The sequence below is a fragment of the Athene noctua genome, chromosome 4 (genome assembly GCF_965140245.1).
Source record: "Athene noctua chromosome 4, bAthNoc1.hap1.1, whole genome shotgun sequence".
Classification (NCBI taxonomy): Eukaryota; Metazoa; Chordata; class Aves; order Strigiformes; family Strigidae; genus Athene; species Athene noctua.
The window spans coordinates 66419033-66435539 of NC_134040.1; the positions used below are offsets into that span (position 1 = coordinate 66419033).

General features: G+C 38.8%; 1 protein-coding gene across 5 annotated transcripts in view; it reads right to left on the reverse strand.

Moving 5' to 3' along the window:
- The window catches only part of FBXW7 (F-box and WD repeat domain containing 7), a 192518-nt gene that overhangs the window by 14030 nt on the left and 161981 nt on the right, over nt 1–16507 (reverse strand). For all 5 annotated transcript variants that reach the window (XM_074905620.1, XM_074905621.1, XM_074905622.1 and 2 more), the window contains 3 exons: nt 13846–13987; nt 6379–6513; nt 1826–1949 (listed from right to left, as the gene is read on the reverse strand). In XM_074905620.1, coding sequence (XP_074761721.1) covers nt 1826–1949; nt 6379–6513; nt 13846–13987 — 401 coding nt within the window. The remainder of the gene's footprint in view (nt 1–1825; nt 1950–6378; nt 6514–13845; nt 13988–16507) is intronic.

Consider the following 16507-nt stretch of genomic DNA (forward strand, 5'->3'; position numbering starts at 1 on the left):
AACAACTTCTCTCTCTCCCAAACCTTTACAGTGATCTCCGACATTAAATACTGCATGGACGGAACAACCTCCTGCACACCAATATTTGGACTGTGTGTCAGTGACACCACCCTGCTCCTCAGCTCTTTACACTCCATCTTTCCTTGTCGCTTAAGCATAATCATTACCGTCATCGTGGCTGAAAACACTCTAGTTCATCATTCCTTGCTGGCAACCTACTAGCTTGGTTTCGGATCCCCCTTTCTGAGACAAGGTAGCAGATTATTGCCTTTGTTGAATGGGTATTGTCCAACAAACTCTATAACCACTCGCACGCTCATTTTGGAACCCTTCAAAAAGTAAACCTCTCTGTATGCAGTCTTCCTCTCTGGTCACCCATCTTCATCACCTTTAAGGTCACTGTGACTCTATATTAGTGAGCTTTTAATTCTTTTCTTGATTTCAGTGGCTGTGTGCTTTTGGCATTGTCCTCTCCTGGCTGGAATTTAAGCATAGCTATGCCCCTTCTGAATTGACACTTAAGTGGTAGTGCTTTGGTTTAGCCTTGCAACTACAGATACTTTTTTTTTTTTTTTAACAATTCTCTCACCCATCTCTCTTTTCTATGCAGTTACTCTCTCCGCTGCATCTCATTACTAGAAGGAGTTTTGTCTTTTCCCAGTATGTGGATTTCACTCTACTGCTGTTAGCCTCTTCTTTGGTGTCTCTATCTGCAGGTCTTGAATCAACTGCTCCTTCATACTGCTCAGCACCTCACTAAGTCTAACCAGTCTAAAATACTGTTTTGTTTGTCTGTGCGCTCACGCCTGGCCATATTTATTTTTACTTCTAAGCTCATAAATGTAGGCTTGCTCCCCTTTCAATCTTCTCCTTTTTTTTCATTCTGTCCTCTTAATACATTTTCCCTGAAATTTGTGAGAATCTCTAGTGAAGATTTGAGATCAGACACCTGGTTTCCACTGTGAAAGAAAACTAATTAATTTAGATTTTACTTTACAAATAGCCAGCTACGTTCACACTGTCATGTTTTCTAAAGCCTTTCCATCGACCTCTCAAGTCCTTGTCTCCATACTCTGAGACAGCCTGGACAGGTCCCTGTGTCCAAGAGGGATACTGCTCTGAGATCACATGCATGCGCTCTGCCCCAAAGAACAGACTCCTTGTTCATATAATTATCCTTAAAAATAAAAGCTTACATTCTTCATGTGCTCAAATATGTGGCTACTTTCCTGGGACCCTTTTTTGCCCATTCATATTACTGCTGAACCACCGTATCTTCTTTATTTGGCACGAGCAGCTGATGTCCATGTGGCTTATGGATTGTGTCCCCCTCTAAGCAATCAAGTTAGCGCCTTCTCCCCCTACCACGTGACATTTCTCTATTAATTCTCCTACAAATGATGTGAAATTACAGTATCCCTTCTGCCTGGTCACCGAAACAGTTTTATCTCCGTGTTCTTTACAAATTGCAAGACCATACTCCTATCATTTTTACATCTCATCTCTTTCTTACTTTGGCTGTATTTTGAATAAAAATAATCATTAAAAAGCAAAAATAATTGTATTTTTAAAACACACACCTGGTATACTTTATAAAAAAGGATGTTCAAACTTAGCTCTAGTTTCATTTCTAGTACTCCATGGATTATTTCTGCTTCCTACTTTCAACAGAGTTACATACTACGTAGCTCGAAGCATCACTAGCAGTAAATTTTGAGTCCCCGAACTGGTGTCGTAAAACTTTAAGCTTATTATGTAAATGAACTGCACTTTTTATGACAGCAACACTTTGACCATTACATCCATTTTTTTTTCTCAGCCTTACCTTCCTCTTTGCATTTCTCTCTCCAGAGAAGATTATCTTCAGCCAGAATTCTCCAGTAACGACATGTCTGGGCTGCCTGCAGAAGGTCCCTGGGTTCCAGGAATGACAGCACATACAGTGCCAGCTGGAAAAAACAAAACGAAAGTGTATTTTCTGCATTACTTTTGAAAGGAAAAGTGAAGTAACTCCAAGTATTATCACACATCAGGGGCTGAAATCCAGAAAATTGAAGCAATAAATTATTAAACAATCTCAGAAACTTAAGAGCTACAGTTTATTCCAGTGGGCATGTGAAAGTATAACAATCACCTTAAGTAACTAAATCCGCACAGATCCCATCAGAAATGATTCTTGTATTTGCAGCAAAGTATATGTCAGCTGAAATCACCATTATCTTATTAAAAAATGTAACCCACATCATTACTTTGAATCATTAAAAGAATTATTACTAAAATAATTATGTCTATGTTATTTAAGCTAACAAGTTATTCTGAGAGTTTAACTATAAAGTACAACACTCACCACATGAGCAAATGGGAAAGTGTGTTGTGATGAATAATGTTACTCAGTAAGCCTAAATACTGAAAAAGTAAATGCTGCATTCACTTGAGTTCAAAAGCACTCGGCAGCTGTAGGAAATGCAGCATACGCATCGCTCATTTTCTGATTAGAATGCAAACACACTCCCCTAAGTGGTGTTACAGAGTTTCACTGTCTGGGATGCAGAAGGATTGAAATACGTTAACTTCAATACTGTACACACTGTGTTACCAAAACCATATGGGAAATCCCAACGAGCACCAGAAGATAAACAGAAGATGAACTTTTCCATGTGACAAAATTAAAGGTATTGGAAAATTCAGACCTCAGTTGACTGAACTCAGTCATATAATGACCATGATAACCCCCCCCCAAATCTCCACAAGTATCTTCAGATGTACCAAAGTCCTAAACAGGGATAGCACAATCAAAACCAACCCAAAACACAGGGACAGCTGTCATTAAGGGTATGATGACCAAGTGCAGCTTTTCTACTTGACAGCAACCATGCACCTCCTCAGTCATGGAAAACAAAAGTTTAAGCTGCAGGAAAGTCCATTTGGCTAAAAACTCTGCAGAAAGAACAATATTGATAAGAAGTGATGCAAAGAACTATGTACATGCTGAAGCAGTGGGGGCTTTGTCAGTAACTAATAGGATGCAAAAGTTGTCAGGAAATCAGCTCATCCACTTTTTTACTTCTGCCTGACATACCTTTTTGTGTTTAGGATTTTTTTATTTAATGTTTAGCTGAAGTTATGATGTATATAAATAGAACCTGCCCTTCAAAGTAGCACAGACTGAAATTAAATAAGGAAGGCATAACCATAGGCTGTTGACCTCAGCAGATTTTTGACCTTATTATGTGAGAAACATTTACTTTCAGTAACCTAGACCAGCCAGTGACTGAGCAGGAAATAAAAATTCAGTATACCAAAACTGTTTGCGTTTTGACTGCACACACCTGTTTTGCAAGTCATTCCCTGCAGCTCACACTGAGCACACAGGACTCCACATTTGAGAGACCTGTGTCTTAAGTTTTAAGCCATCAGGCTGAGGAATCTTCCTTCTGTCCCTACACAGGGAGTCAGCATTTGGGACCTGGTGTAAGGCTCTCTCCCTACACAGGGAGTCAGCATTTGGGACCTGGTGTAAGGCTCTCTATTAGAAGAGCAACAACTGTACCCATCCTTTTAGACTTTCTGTCTTAATTCCTGGTATGTAAAATCATTTAAGAAGTGCTGTTTCCTAACACATATCAGATAGTCCTGCATGTGCCAAGACTCAAATATGAGAGATCCTCTCCATTTTTGCTGGATGTTCCTTAACTGACAGCAGAGTTTAAGTATCACTTGTCCTATCTATACAGACATGGACGCTTGCTAAGATGGTGGTAATTAAAACCTGTGAGCCAACTGATTCTAAAACTGGTTACATATGGGTGACATTTATTTTAGACTATATTTATCTAAATAGTCATCAAGGGTCAACGCAGCCCACAGTTGACTTTTAGATTAGCAGTGTATAAAAGATGACGTCCCTTTGTCTCAGCTCATGGATCTACTTATAACAAGACTTCAGGTAGCAAAGATCTGACCTTTGACTCAACCGTATTTACAACCACTCTCTGCTGTAGTGTTAGTGATACCCAGTAATCAGCAGTCTCTCGCCTTTTTCTTCATTCACACACAGCACCGACAAAATTTCTGTGGCTGATTTCAGCCAAACTCCTAATCTGTGGGTTTCTAGATCTGTTTTTCACAAACAAGTACCTTCAATAATTATTTCTAAAGTCTCAGCAAGAACACAGGAGTATTCATTTCAGATTAATTGTTTGACTGCATGTTTCCTCAGGAGGAAAGCAAACATTTTCTTGGTTATTCAGCTATTAAGTTATTGTCTTTGCCTTGCTGAAAACGTTTCTGAAGAAAAGCCCTCCTGTCCCAATCACCTCCTTGTTCTGGTTAGGTAATAAAACCACTGCGCTGTATCCAACCGCACTGGAGATAGCCACAGATGTTAACACAGAGCGACAGCTCAAGAGAGCGTGTGTTCACAGGACGCTGGCTTTGACAGGGAAGGCTGCTGACAGAACTACTGACCCTAACAACTTGTTCTTGCCCCCACAGCTCAGTTCATCACCCCCCACTGGAGCCAGCGTAAGGGAGCAGCGTCACTTAGGAGATCTGGGTGAAGAATGATGAGAGGAGATGGTGGAGCTAGCTTGATGGCTTCTTCTGTTTAACTTGGTTAATTCTAGTGACAGAGATTGGGAGTTAGGAAGCAAAAATTACTTAAGCCAGCTTCACTGGTGAAGCCAGCCTTTCATGAAGCTAAGCACTTGACAGTATTCTGGTTTCAAGAGGCAAGAGGAAACACTAAAAATAAACAAATTAAACACAAGTACCTTACAATGGAGTCAAGAAACATGTGAGGAAGAAAGTTTTACAGGTAAATAGCTTATCTTTCTGTGAAGAAATTGCTAAAATGGAAATAACAACTAGTTACAGCATAACTAGATCACTGGTTGTACTTGAATTAAGTTTTGCCACTAAATCATGCAAAGACAAGTGAGCTGTGAATTACTGTTATCAATTCTGTATTATATTTCCAGACTTAATGGATGTGGAAGTGGCAAAGAATCTCCCGTCTTCTCAAAATATAAAGTCATGCTGCCCTCCTCCGCCTCTGAACTAAGGCTGCTTTGGGCAGCTTCTCTAGAAAGACGGCAACCATGCAGAGGTCTTGCTAAACTCTTCTCCTCCCGCAGTGTCCTCTCCATTTATGGAGAAGCTGCCACAGAAAGTGCTCTGTAAATACTAACCTCAGGTCGTGTGTACTAAGTTAATGCTCCTCACATAAACGGCTTCCAACCCTTACAAATGCCAAGCAGCAAGGGAAGGCTGTGACACTTCCTGACTCACAAAGATATGACGGTATATAAAAGGAAAGAGGAGTCTTGTACATCTAAGTATTCAAAAACAGGATATACACCAGAAAAAATGTCAAGAAACAGAGATACAGAACAATTTTCAGGTAATAAAACCACGTTAAACACAGCAACCAAATACTAGCACCAGAACATCTTTTAAGAACTTGCTTTGTAATGTGGTAGTAACCGAAGGCTTAGAAAGACTTCATCCCTCATGAAAATTTTCACATGGAAAACCCAACATGCAGTAGATCTGGCAAAAGAAAATAGACTTCCTCCCCACTCCAAATAACAAAACAATTTCCAACTCCCTAAAATCCATCAAGGTCAGAAGTACCATTTCTAAAAGAACTAAAATACATTCAGTTAATAATTGTTCATACCTTTCATATCCACCCTCATGTTCTAGCTACGAGGACATCCAGAATTACTCTCCTGTGGACAGCATTTAGTTACACATGCTGAAATCTAAATCTTAGTTTCTCTTTAACCTGATACAACCTGATCTGATTTGCAGTAAAGAATTTACTGTAAGATATCTGCTTAATTAGAGTTTGGCTTTATCCTTAGTGAGAAGTGCTCTTCTGGGTTTACCTTTGGGGGTTTTTTTTGGTAGAGATTTTAGGGGTCAGTTTATTTAAAATAAATTCAAAGATAATATTTACAACCCCCCCACCACTTGAAGCATTAAATTTACTTATACTTGCTTATACTTACAGAATAATGCGCAGAAAGGTCTTGCATCCAGAGGAAATTTGTGTGTGTGCGTGCCCTGGCAGAATTATTTCTCAAAGAAAAAGCCCAATCAGCCCAATTAAGATAGAGAGATATTTTTAAAGCTACTGGGATTTTGTTTAAAAGAGTTACCTCTATTTCCAGGTATTTAAATGCCTATCAAGAGATAAAGGTATGTTAATCTGAAATTACAGCAGCCCTGTTATGGCAGTGTACCAAATTGTGGACCTCTAACATCAGTTCACATCGCTGCGCTGGCAAAACTGAATGCCATAATTAGCATGGAAGTTTTTAAAAGGTGGCAGCTGATGCACTGCTCAGTCCAGTATTAACCTCTATTTCTCACCTCTTTTGGGAGCAATGAAATGAAGTCTCTTTGAAACTGGGGCTCTATCACTTGCATCATGTGTTTTACTTGTGTTGGTTCACAACTATCAATCAGTTCATCTAAAGCAAGTAATTTCTCTGGTCCACTCCAGCTCTGCAAGACAAAAAAGGAAGAAACAGTAAGTTTAGTTTAATACACTAGCTGGGTCTATGTTAGTAAATGCCATTGCTTTGCCAATAAGGCAAGTTAAGTTTCCCTGTTGAGCTATATACAAGCGTGTAAATAGCATATCAAAAGCCAGCAAGATAAATGCTCATGTTAATTACACAAAAATGAGAAGTTAATCAACACAAAATATTGAAAATTACTACATTGATTCACAAGCTAAGAAAGGATTTGTTATACACACACATACAGATTAGCAATTAAATAGATAATAATATTTAATAATAATAATTAAATTAATTAAGCTTCTTTTGAAGTTCATGAAATCTGCACACACATAACTGACAATGAAGGTGTTGTAACAGAACATGCTTCCTCTCAGTCTTTCTCCATTGTGCATTCAAGTGAGATGATAACTTTTAACCTTTATGTTTCATCTGGCAGACCAGAAATTTTAAATGGAACAAGACGAAAGGAAAGAAAGAAACTTTTTCTAAAAGTACATTAGCTTCCTGCCTGCTTATTACTATGGTATGTCCCTAAGTGACAATGCTGTAATTTCAGAATCCTGGCTATAAACCAACATATATTTTGTAAGTATCAATTTACACTTGAATAAACAGGGAATTTTGATTGGTAATTTTCTTACTTTACATTTTTACTAATGGGCACCATAAAAATTGAATATTTTAATAAGGCACTCATCTGAGAGCACAGCAGATTAGCAGCATCGTTTGTAGAAAAAAACTAATAACTGAATATACTGCACATCTGAAAAGCATGTCTTAAACTCATCTGTGCTCACCAAAGAGTTTTGATTTGTTATGTGAAAACAATTTAAAGAAAAAAGTAATTTCTACAGGAAAAAACAACAGCCACCACTAACTGATTTAGCAACAGAATTAGAGCATGAATAAAGCCTTAGAGAGGAAAGAAAATGAGACATCACAGTTTTTGAGAGCAGTCACATTCATATTCTTGAGTGTCTTCTAAAGTGACATTTACAAGTAAATTAGCACATACAAATGATATTACAGTTATGGTAAGAGGCTAACTGAAATTAAAAAAACAAGGCAAGATACCTTACAATTAAGATTTCTGTATTAATCTGCCATGTATCTCAGGACCTTTATTACTCATGCTCTGAATTTCTGTTCTCTGGATTTCATTCTGACAGTTAACTCCGGTCTCCACAATACTACCATGTTTTTGTATTGTGAGGTTTCTGCAGAACAATGAGGCAAGTGAAGGAGAAGGTGGAATTTCTGAAAGTGAACGCAAAGCAGATGAATACCCTGCTTTACTCGATGTAGAAAGATCATGTTGCATAATTTCTCCCTAATTAAAATGTCAAAATACTTGGGATGTCAAGAAAAGTATCATTTACCCACATGACAACACACCTGACTTTCAGGTGACCCCATTCCATCAGGGCAGTGAGAGCAGTTTCAAGCTGCCTTAATTACGGAGCAAGCACTTGCCCGGGCAGTTGTGGGAGAGCGGGCAGCAGGTCCCTCAACCCGCTCACGTGCTCTCACTCTACAGCAAACGGGCAGCAGGCGCTGGAGAGCCTGTCCTAACAGAGGAGGAGAAGGAAGTTCCTGTGACCTGGGTCTTTCCACACACTGGTGGCAACTGGTAAGATCATCTCAGCTGGCAAGAAAATATTCCCCATCCATGTGTGTGTATGTAGACTGTCACCACATGAGATGAGGGTTTCCATGCCTCATATCCAATACACCTCAGACTATTAAGAAGCAGCAAGAATGTCTCAGCATAAATTGCAGCAGTGCTGTTATAAACAGCTTTCATTATAAATTTCTTTCAATAGAAACATTTGCATCACAGAGCAGTTCTCCATAAATCACCCACTGAAGAATTGTTTAATTCACCAACATTCCAACTGCTGTTTGTTTCACTAACCCAGAGCTTAGCTGGTGTTAGGTACAAACATTTGTGATCTTTAATCTCATGTGTCAGCCGTGTTTGAATTTACAATTAAAAAAAGAAGTATACCTGTGCTACTTCCTTATAATATAAATTTCCAAGGTCAGTCTACCCTTAATTTATAAACAGCTACATGTATTAAATTAGAACAACTCAATCTGAAAAGCATTGGGTTTTGCTGTGGCGATCATTGCTAGCAGTTATGTACATATTAGTAATAATTGCACCATACATTATCTTAATCTGTAACTCCCTTACACTTAGACATTCCTGTTTTTAAAATATAATACAGCTCTGAACAGAAGAGGGAAAAGATTCAAGAATGGGAAAAAGGTGCTAATGAATAAAAGCATCTTTCATCTGTCCATTCACCATCAGGGGATGGCTACAGGCAGCTTCCTGGAGCTTTTTTTAAGCAATCTGCTGCTACAAAATGTTTTCTCTAGAACACTGTCCCCTTAGTCTTTCACTTAAGCAAACAAACCTCCAGCTCCAGTCGGTAAGGTGTCTCTGAGGAAAACGGTTGGCATGGAAAACTGGGATGAAGCCTTGTCAGATGAACACAACTGTGGGTTAACGAAGGCAAGACTAGTAAATTACTGCTTCTGGGCCCCACAGCTTGATCGGTTTGCAGAAGTTGCATGTAAGCGCATTGAGCAGAGAGGGTAAGAAATAAGTTTGTGGCTTTGATGAGAAACGACAGTGAACAAAATGTTGCAGAAGAGAAAAAAGAGTAACTGTGTGCCAAACAGTGTGCAAAGTTTCAAACATTGTAGATGGCCCGAGACTTCTGACACATACGGTGTAGCGTCCAGATCCCTTGGACTTCTAACCAGGTGATTCCCTTTCAAATAGAAGATCCTTGTAAGTAATACACTTTATCTTTAAAATGTGTTTAATTGGTTTTCCTTGTCTTCAAAACTCAAGTTTAATTTTAATGTAAAATGAAAGCTTTTGTTATGGGCAGGGGTTTCCCTAGAAAAGGTAACTCCAAGATTCATTTACATACCCCTTGAAAAGCCAGCAGGGACTACTGATACTGCCCTTTGAATGATCTGAGAGTCCTAAACAAACATTCCCCCTCTTCCCTCCCATTTCCTCCAGGTGTCAATATGTCAGCCCAGGCCTTTTGGCTCCTTCATACCATTTCCTCACTCAGTAATGCAGTTGCTGCAACCAAGGCACTACCTACCTGAAAAACACCCCTTCTTTTTCCCTTTTGCTATTACGTTTAAATGTCTTTCCTTTCTTTTTCAGGCATGCAAAACAGCTTTATAATCAATATAAACGACATGCTTGCTGCTTCTACAACTTCCACCTCATCCCTCCTGTCTGACCTGCCACCTATCCTTTTATCATCTCCTGTTTCTGCACGTCTACTCTTCCATGACTTGCGCTTTTCTATCGCACAGCTCTCATCTGCTAGCTCCAATTCGTACAATTACAGTTTGTAGCAATTACATGCTTTTCTATTATTGGTATATTTAGGACACCTATTTTAAAGGGTTTAATTTCAGGGTGCTATTCTTCGTTACTGAGTTCTGTTAACAGCAGTCTGCCATCACAGAGACATGCAGGGTGGGCTCTTCTGGAGCCTACTTGTGTCCAGCTCTTGGATCAGCTACCCAGAACCCTGCCATCCTCCACCTCAAAGGTATCTCAGTCTGGATAAAAATAGCACGCAAGCAAAATCCACTGAAAGAAACACTGTCTACATCAGCCAAGTTTGTCACAACAGGAGGGGTTCGGGAGCAGCTGGTGCTCAAGCCCCCACATTAACCCATCTCTAAGACCCAGTCTGGCCCCCTGGGCTGAACATCTGCACCACATGAGATGTGAACCTGTCTAGAGGAGCACTGACTGGTTCAGACCCTGACACCCCCACTATAGGTTGGACAACACAGTTTCTTCTGAAAGGAGTCTAGTTTGTATGTATCAAAACTGCCCTGAGACCCAAACTAAAGGGAAATAAGCAGGGATGATCAGGAGATCTGCTTTACGTCTGCACTGTTCCTCTGAAACAAACTGAAAATGGTGATATAGCCAAAAGGGGTGCGTAGTTGTAGTGTGGATCTCTCCCATTCTGTGCGGAGGGGTTGTACAGGAACACCAAACCCACATGAGTACAGAACAGAAAATGCTGCAACGCTGGTTAGGATACAACCTTTACTGCCTGATTCACAATGAGGTGGACTACACAGTCACACATTTATGCATTCATGAGCATATTTGGAAGAATAAGAAATGGAGAATGGTAAGCAATTTGAATTTAGGTGGCTTAGCCAACTATTTATGTAAAAGCAAGGAACAGTACTCTTGCCAGCCAGAAATGGCAAAAGCATTCTGGACACTATAAACTGCTGAGAAAAAAACGCTTCCAATTTTAGGTAAAATAATAGCATTTGCTAGTTACTCAAAGTGATTGCCTATACTTACTGTGTATGGAACAACTTTTCAACATCTATATTCCGAGAAAATGCAAAATTTTTATCACACTACTTAAATAAAACCCAACACTGTAAGTATGTGAAGTAGGAAGAATGAAGAGAGAAAGAGACAACTTAATAATTTTTAAAGTAGTACTATCTCTGACTGAACTTAGCATGCAGCTGATTTTTTTTTCCTTATGGCAAGCACTTTTGCAACTGAAGAAATATATCCTGCTTCAAATAAAATAAAGTTTCTTGTAAAAGAAAAAATCTTGTAAAGATACACTTGGGCACTGAGTTTTAAAAATCTTATAGTGGATATTAAAAAGACCTCAAGCCAAGACCCACTGCAAAACAGGAAAAAATAAATAGGCCTTTAAGAAAATAAATGGTTTGAACCTACCAAAATGATTTTCTATGTTTCTTTCCAGACTAACATTTCATTGAAATCAATATACATCTCTACTTTTAAAGGGAAAGTGCAACTACCCTTCCAACTGTTTCTCCTTTCTGCATTAGGTTTTTGTCACTTTCAAAATAAAAGGCCTAGATCAACTAGAAAACATAAGAGCAGCAATAACATAAAAAAATAAATTAAAAAACCCTCAAATGCCATCTTCAGTTTCCTTAGTATTTGAAAATTTGTCTTGATTCTTAATGTGAAAATATAATATGAGGAGAACAACTGAAGGCCATACAGGTGAGACTTCAGAATAACTGAGTACCACTTGTTACTGCCAGCTTCTATTCCAAAGGACAGTGCTACCTTGAAACAGTACATATGTCCATCTTATGAGTCCCTTGAAAGTTAGCTTTAAAATTAACGGGAAATATAATTTCATATAAAATAAGATAGTGCTATTAAGCAGGTTTAGCAGGCATAAAGTACATAAAAGAAAGCCCTCCCCATTTCTTTTTCTGTACAGGAAAAACTTTGCATTGCAAGAATGATGCTATATGTGCCATTTAATACTGCACTTTGGCCAGAGCTAGCTCCCCTGACTTCAAGAATGTGCTTTTATCATTAGACTGTTTAAGACTTGCCCCTTTCATAAAATTGACATGGAAAATAAGCACACAGAAAACGAGGTGACTTGGCATTAGACAAGAAGATAAAACACTGAGATGTAGCTATGTGACTCTGAAAGCTTTTGGTTCTAAAAATAAGGAACCTCCTTTTCCGAATACAAGGAAAACTACCAGCGACAGAAGTGGTCAATAAATGCTACTCAATGGTCTCCAGTTATGAAAGCTCTCCCTCTCTCTCTCCCTCCCCGTTTCAGATCAGCATTTAGTACCGCAACAAAGTATTTTGAAAAGCCTAAAGTATCTAATTATTTATTTACTAAAGCATGGCTTCTACATTACTAACCCCAAATTTGTGTCACTAAAATAATAACGGCTTAACTACAGGCAAAATTGCCATAGGCTTACAGACTACTTCTCCTTATCCTGACCAAAGAGCCCACGGCATTCCTTTTACTGTCAAGCATGTTTGCACCAGTCTCTCAAAACATTTCAGCCTTTCATAATATTTTTTAAAAAATATGTAATTATTGCTAACTATCAATCTTATGTGAGAAAATACACACTGAGCACCGTAGATAACAAATTAGCTTGTTAGTACAAAAGCTTTAACGTTACAAAATGTTAAAATACAATGTAGTATTACATTATCATATATACAAAGTAGCATTCAGGTATGATTCTTAGGGGTTAAAAAGACATACTTCTATGAACAGTCTCAAAAAAGATACACCATAATAGTTGTGAATATTTTTAAGAAACTGAATAATGTGTCCAAGAGTCTCTTAATTCCAAACTTCCAGTGCTTTAAGATTATAAATGTGTAAAAATAGAGGGAAGAAGTTCTACATTATTATTTTAACGTTCAGAACTGACAGTGATTGAGATCAATGGTATTATGTGGCAGCATGAATCAAGCCAAAAGCACGCTTCTGCCTGCAAAATTGTACGCTTGCTACTGTATGTACAACATTGCTCTTCTATTTTTGCCTGTTATAGTAGCTGAAACAATGCCTGTATTAGTTAGTTACTCCTTTTGAAAATGTTTTTAAAAGTAACAGTTTATTAATCAAGATAGGAAGACATAATATTTCCATTTTTCAAGTCAATGACTAGGACTCCTCTCTACTTCTTAAAAATACAGAGCAAAACTGTACAGTAAAGAGATGTCCATGGTACAGGTTACAGAAAGGGAGCAGAGGCCTGCCCCAAACTGTGTTTGTATTAACGGTGTATTAAGGTACACAAAATTGGCTTAGGTGCTACCAGATCGGTGTCCGTGTAGATTTCACTTTCAACCTGGTCAAGTGGTCCACAACACTGTCCCTCACCCCTTTTCTTTTGTCAGATTAAGTTTTAGGCATTGTTGAAGACTGTTGGAAAGATACAGAAAACCTCTTTCCCTCCTCTGTTCAACTGTGTACACATGAACTGGCTGACAATGTGTTCAGTATAGAAATACCACACTGAGTTTCCTTTTAGCCTATTTTTGCTAAACTTTTCTTTCTATTCTTAGAAGACATCAGACTTAGACAAATTCAGTGCTATACCTGCACTGAAGTAAACCGCGCACTAAAGCTTACTGGTCTCAAAGTGAAAACGTCTCGAGTAAGCCTGAGGCCATGGAGGTAGCTGCTGTATTTGGACAGACTTTGCAGAAAATGTGAAAGCATCAAATAGGAAGGGTTATTTTATTAAGAAACCAGCAAAAGCGGTTATTTTTTGTGAATCTCTACAGTAACTAGCTGAAGCAGGGAACAATTCCTTAAAATTAATGCCCATTTGTTTTTGTAGCAGTAACAAAATCAACAACAGAGACATTCTGGGATGTTTAAGGACAGCCTCTACTGAAGCAAACTTTTACTTAAATCATGGAGGTAAGATTCTTCAGATGTTTATTTCTCTAAGCACTGATTACCTGAAACATTTTCAGCCATTCCTGAAGGCCCGTTGGTGGCTGCACAGATGTAATGCGGCGACGTTGCTGTCCCTGGCCATTGGCTGCCCTCAGGTCCCCAAAAGTAGTAGGTGTGGCAGAGCATGGCACCAGCCCCGTAGTACTATGATACAAATAAAAAGGGATAGTCACATGTAAGACATTAATGACAATTTAGAAGTCTATTGCAGAACCAAAAATCTCATACAGAATTTGCAACTTAAAACTCTTTAACCTCATGCAAAAGCAGTAACGTGAAAAATTGTTCTGCTGGTCACTCAAGAAGTCAGTTCCCTCACATAAATCCACCTTTTTCTACCACTGCAGCACTAACCCTCCAGCTAGGGGGAAAATGGGGATCACCTTTCAAGGCCGGAAAATTACCACTGTTAATTGGCCAGCAGGCTGTCTGTAAAGATGCAGGTTTATATATTCCTTTCCTTGTCAGAGTATTTCCTTTCCTTCTGGGCTCCATTTGTGCGTTCTGACTGGTGATGCAGGAAGCCAGAGCTCAGTGTCTCACCTGTATGTGAAATGTGCTTGTGCCGCTTCATCACCAAACAGGAAAAAAATGTATCTATTTTTAGCTCTTAATATATTTTGTTGACAAAGAGCTAGTAATATCAAGCAGTTCTAGTGGTTTAGTCGTTTGGAATTGGGCTTTGAAATAACTCTCTACAGTCTTTTAAAGTTAGCGTGTTTATGGAGTGACACAAGAATTAAAGGGGGGGTGAGGTGAAGAGGGAAAAAGAGCCAAAGGTGCTCTCTGAATTACAGTTTGATTTTTTCACTCTGACATGTTAAAAACCAGCTCATTCATACAGGATGAAGCTTTTAAAAGAGCTGGGATTAAGCTGCTATTGTAGAAGTCTAAAGAAATACAGCTGACTGGGTTTTCTTTTTTTTTTTCTTTTTTTTCTTTTTTTACATAATGTAAAGTACTTCGTTCACAGAATATCAAAGTTGTATTCCCTAGCAGGAAATTTGGAACTCCAGTAGTGTTTGCACAAGCATGAAAATTTTAAATACAGTGTGGGACTCCAAAAAACCCTTTGCTTTTGTGTATAATAAATCTAGCTTTTTAGTAGGTATGAGCTTTGGGGTTTTACTGACTTTTCAGTGGCTACAGGAATAGCTTCAAATGATCCAAGGCAAGTTCATTTTAATATTTATCTCATCATACTCTACAAATACTTCACTCTACTCTTCCTCATTCTGAAAGACAATCATAGTATGTCCTAACATTTACTCCAACTGGTAAAGAAAAGATTGGTTTGAAGAGGCTTATTTTGAACTGTTAATTTTACTGAGTAATAACAGAAACAGAAGCTGATATAAAACTCCTGTTTCACAGATGAAGGATCCTCTTAATGACACTTGTTTACTTGCTTTACCTGTTATATGCAAAGAAGGTTTATCAGACTTGCCAATTTTAAAGTGTCTGATCCTAGGGAAAATGGAAGCAAGCAGGCACAAGAACTGCATCATATGCCTAAATATTGTTTAAATAAAATGTAATCGAACAGTTTAAAAGAGAGAGGATCCAGTGTTATTTAAGGATTCTTTTATGCCAGTAATGTCTCAAAATCCAAGCAATGTCAATTGAAAGTGTTTTTAAAATAAAATTTGGTTTTACAGCTTACTCACTCTCATCACCTGTACAGAGATCCAGCAAAGGCCTACCATTTGAGGTCCAAAATTAGGCTCTTAAAACTGGCTTATATTGGATCTGAGCAACACGTAGCCTTGAGCTTGCCCCAGAAGAACAGTTGCACTTTAATTTCTTCTGCTGTAAACTGGTTCTCAGTCAAAAACTGTTATTCAAAACAGGATCTAAAAGCTTCTTTCCTTTGACCCGAGATGAAACCACAAGATTTTTGTTCACGCTTTATTTTTCCTGTATGTTTTCATTCCCCCTAAACAGCCAGTCAGGTTTCTGTGGGAGCGGAGCCGGACAAGTCCAGCAGTTCCTCTGAATCGGACAGACACACTTGACAAAAAGTGTACCTTCTCTGTTGCTGAACTGTTTACTCTTACAGGAGTGCAGAGGATGGTGTGTCACCCGGAGAACTGGTGGCCAACAAGAGTGTTCTTCCATGAGACCAATTTAGAAACCCAGAGAAGCTACCAACTTCAGGCTTGAGGGGGATGTGGAAGCTGCAACATGTGCTTCTCAGCAACAAGACACAGCCTCTTTTTCTCTACTGCAGTGTTTACACATCTGAAAAGCAACCCTGGAACCTGTTTCCCCACACTGTCCTAACTTTTCACTCACCACCTGATAAACCTCTTAAAGGAAGAGAAATAAAACATGAATTACTCTTGAAAGATCCATCAGTGACGGAACACTAATATAGCATGTTCAAAAGAAAGAACATCCCCCGACAGTTTTGGGAGGCAAGCACCAATGCTTGTGGAAGGGCTGATGCTTATCATGAGGAAAAAACATAAAATGGTGTAAATTCAAACAGGATGGGAAGCAGCGTGACATCCGAGCACAATTGTTATGGCAACTATACAGTAAGAACTGCAGTTGTAAGGCGTGCATCCAGGGCCCTACTCTGCCACTGCTTCTCAGGTTCAGGAGTGCTTACCCCATAAAGCATCTGACTGGAGCAGCAGCAGTTATTGTGTGGTCTGGTAC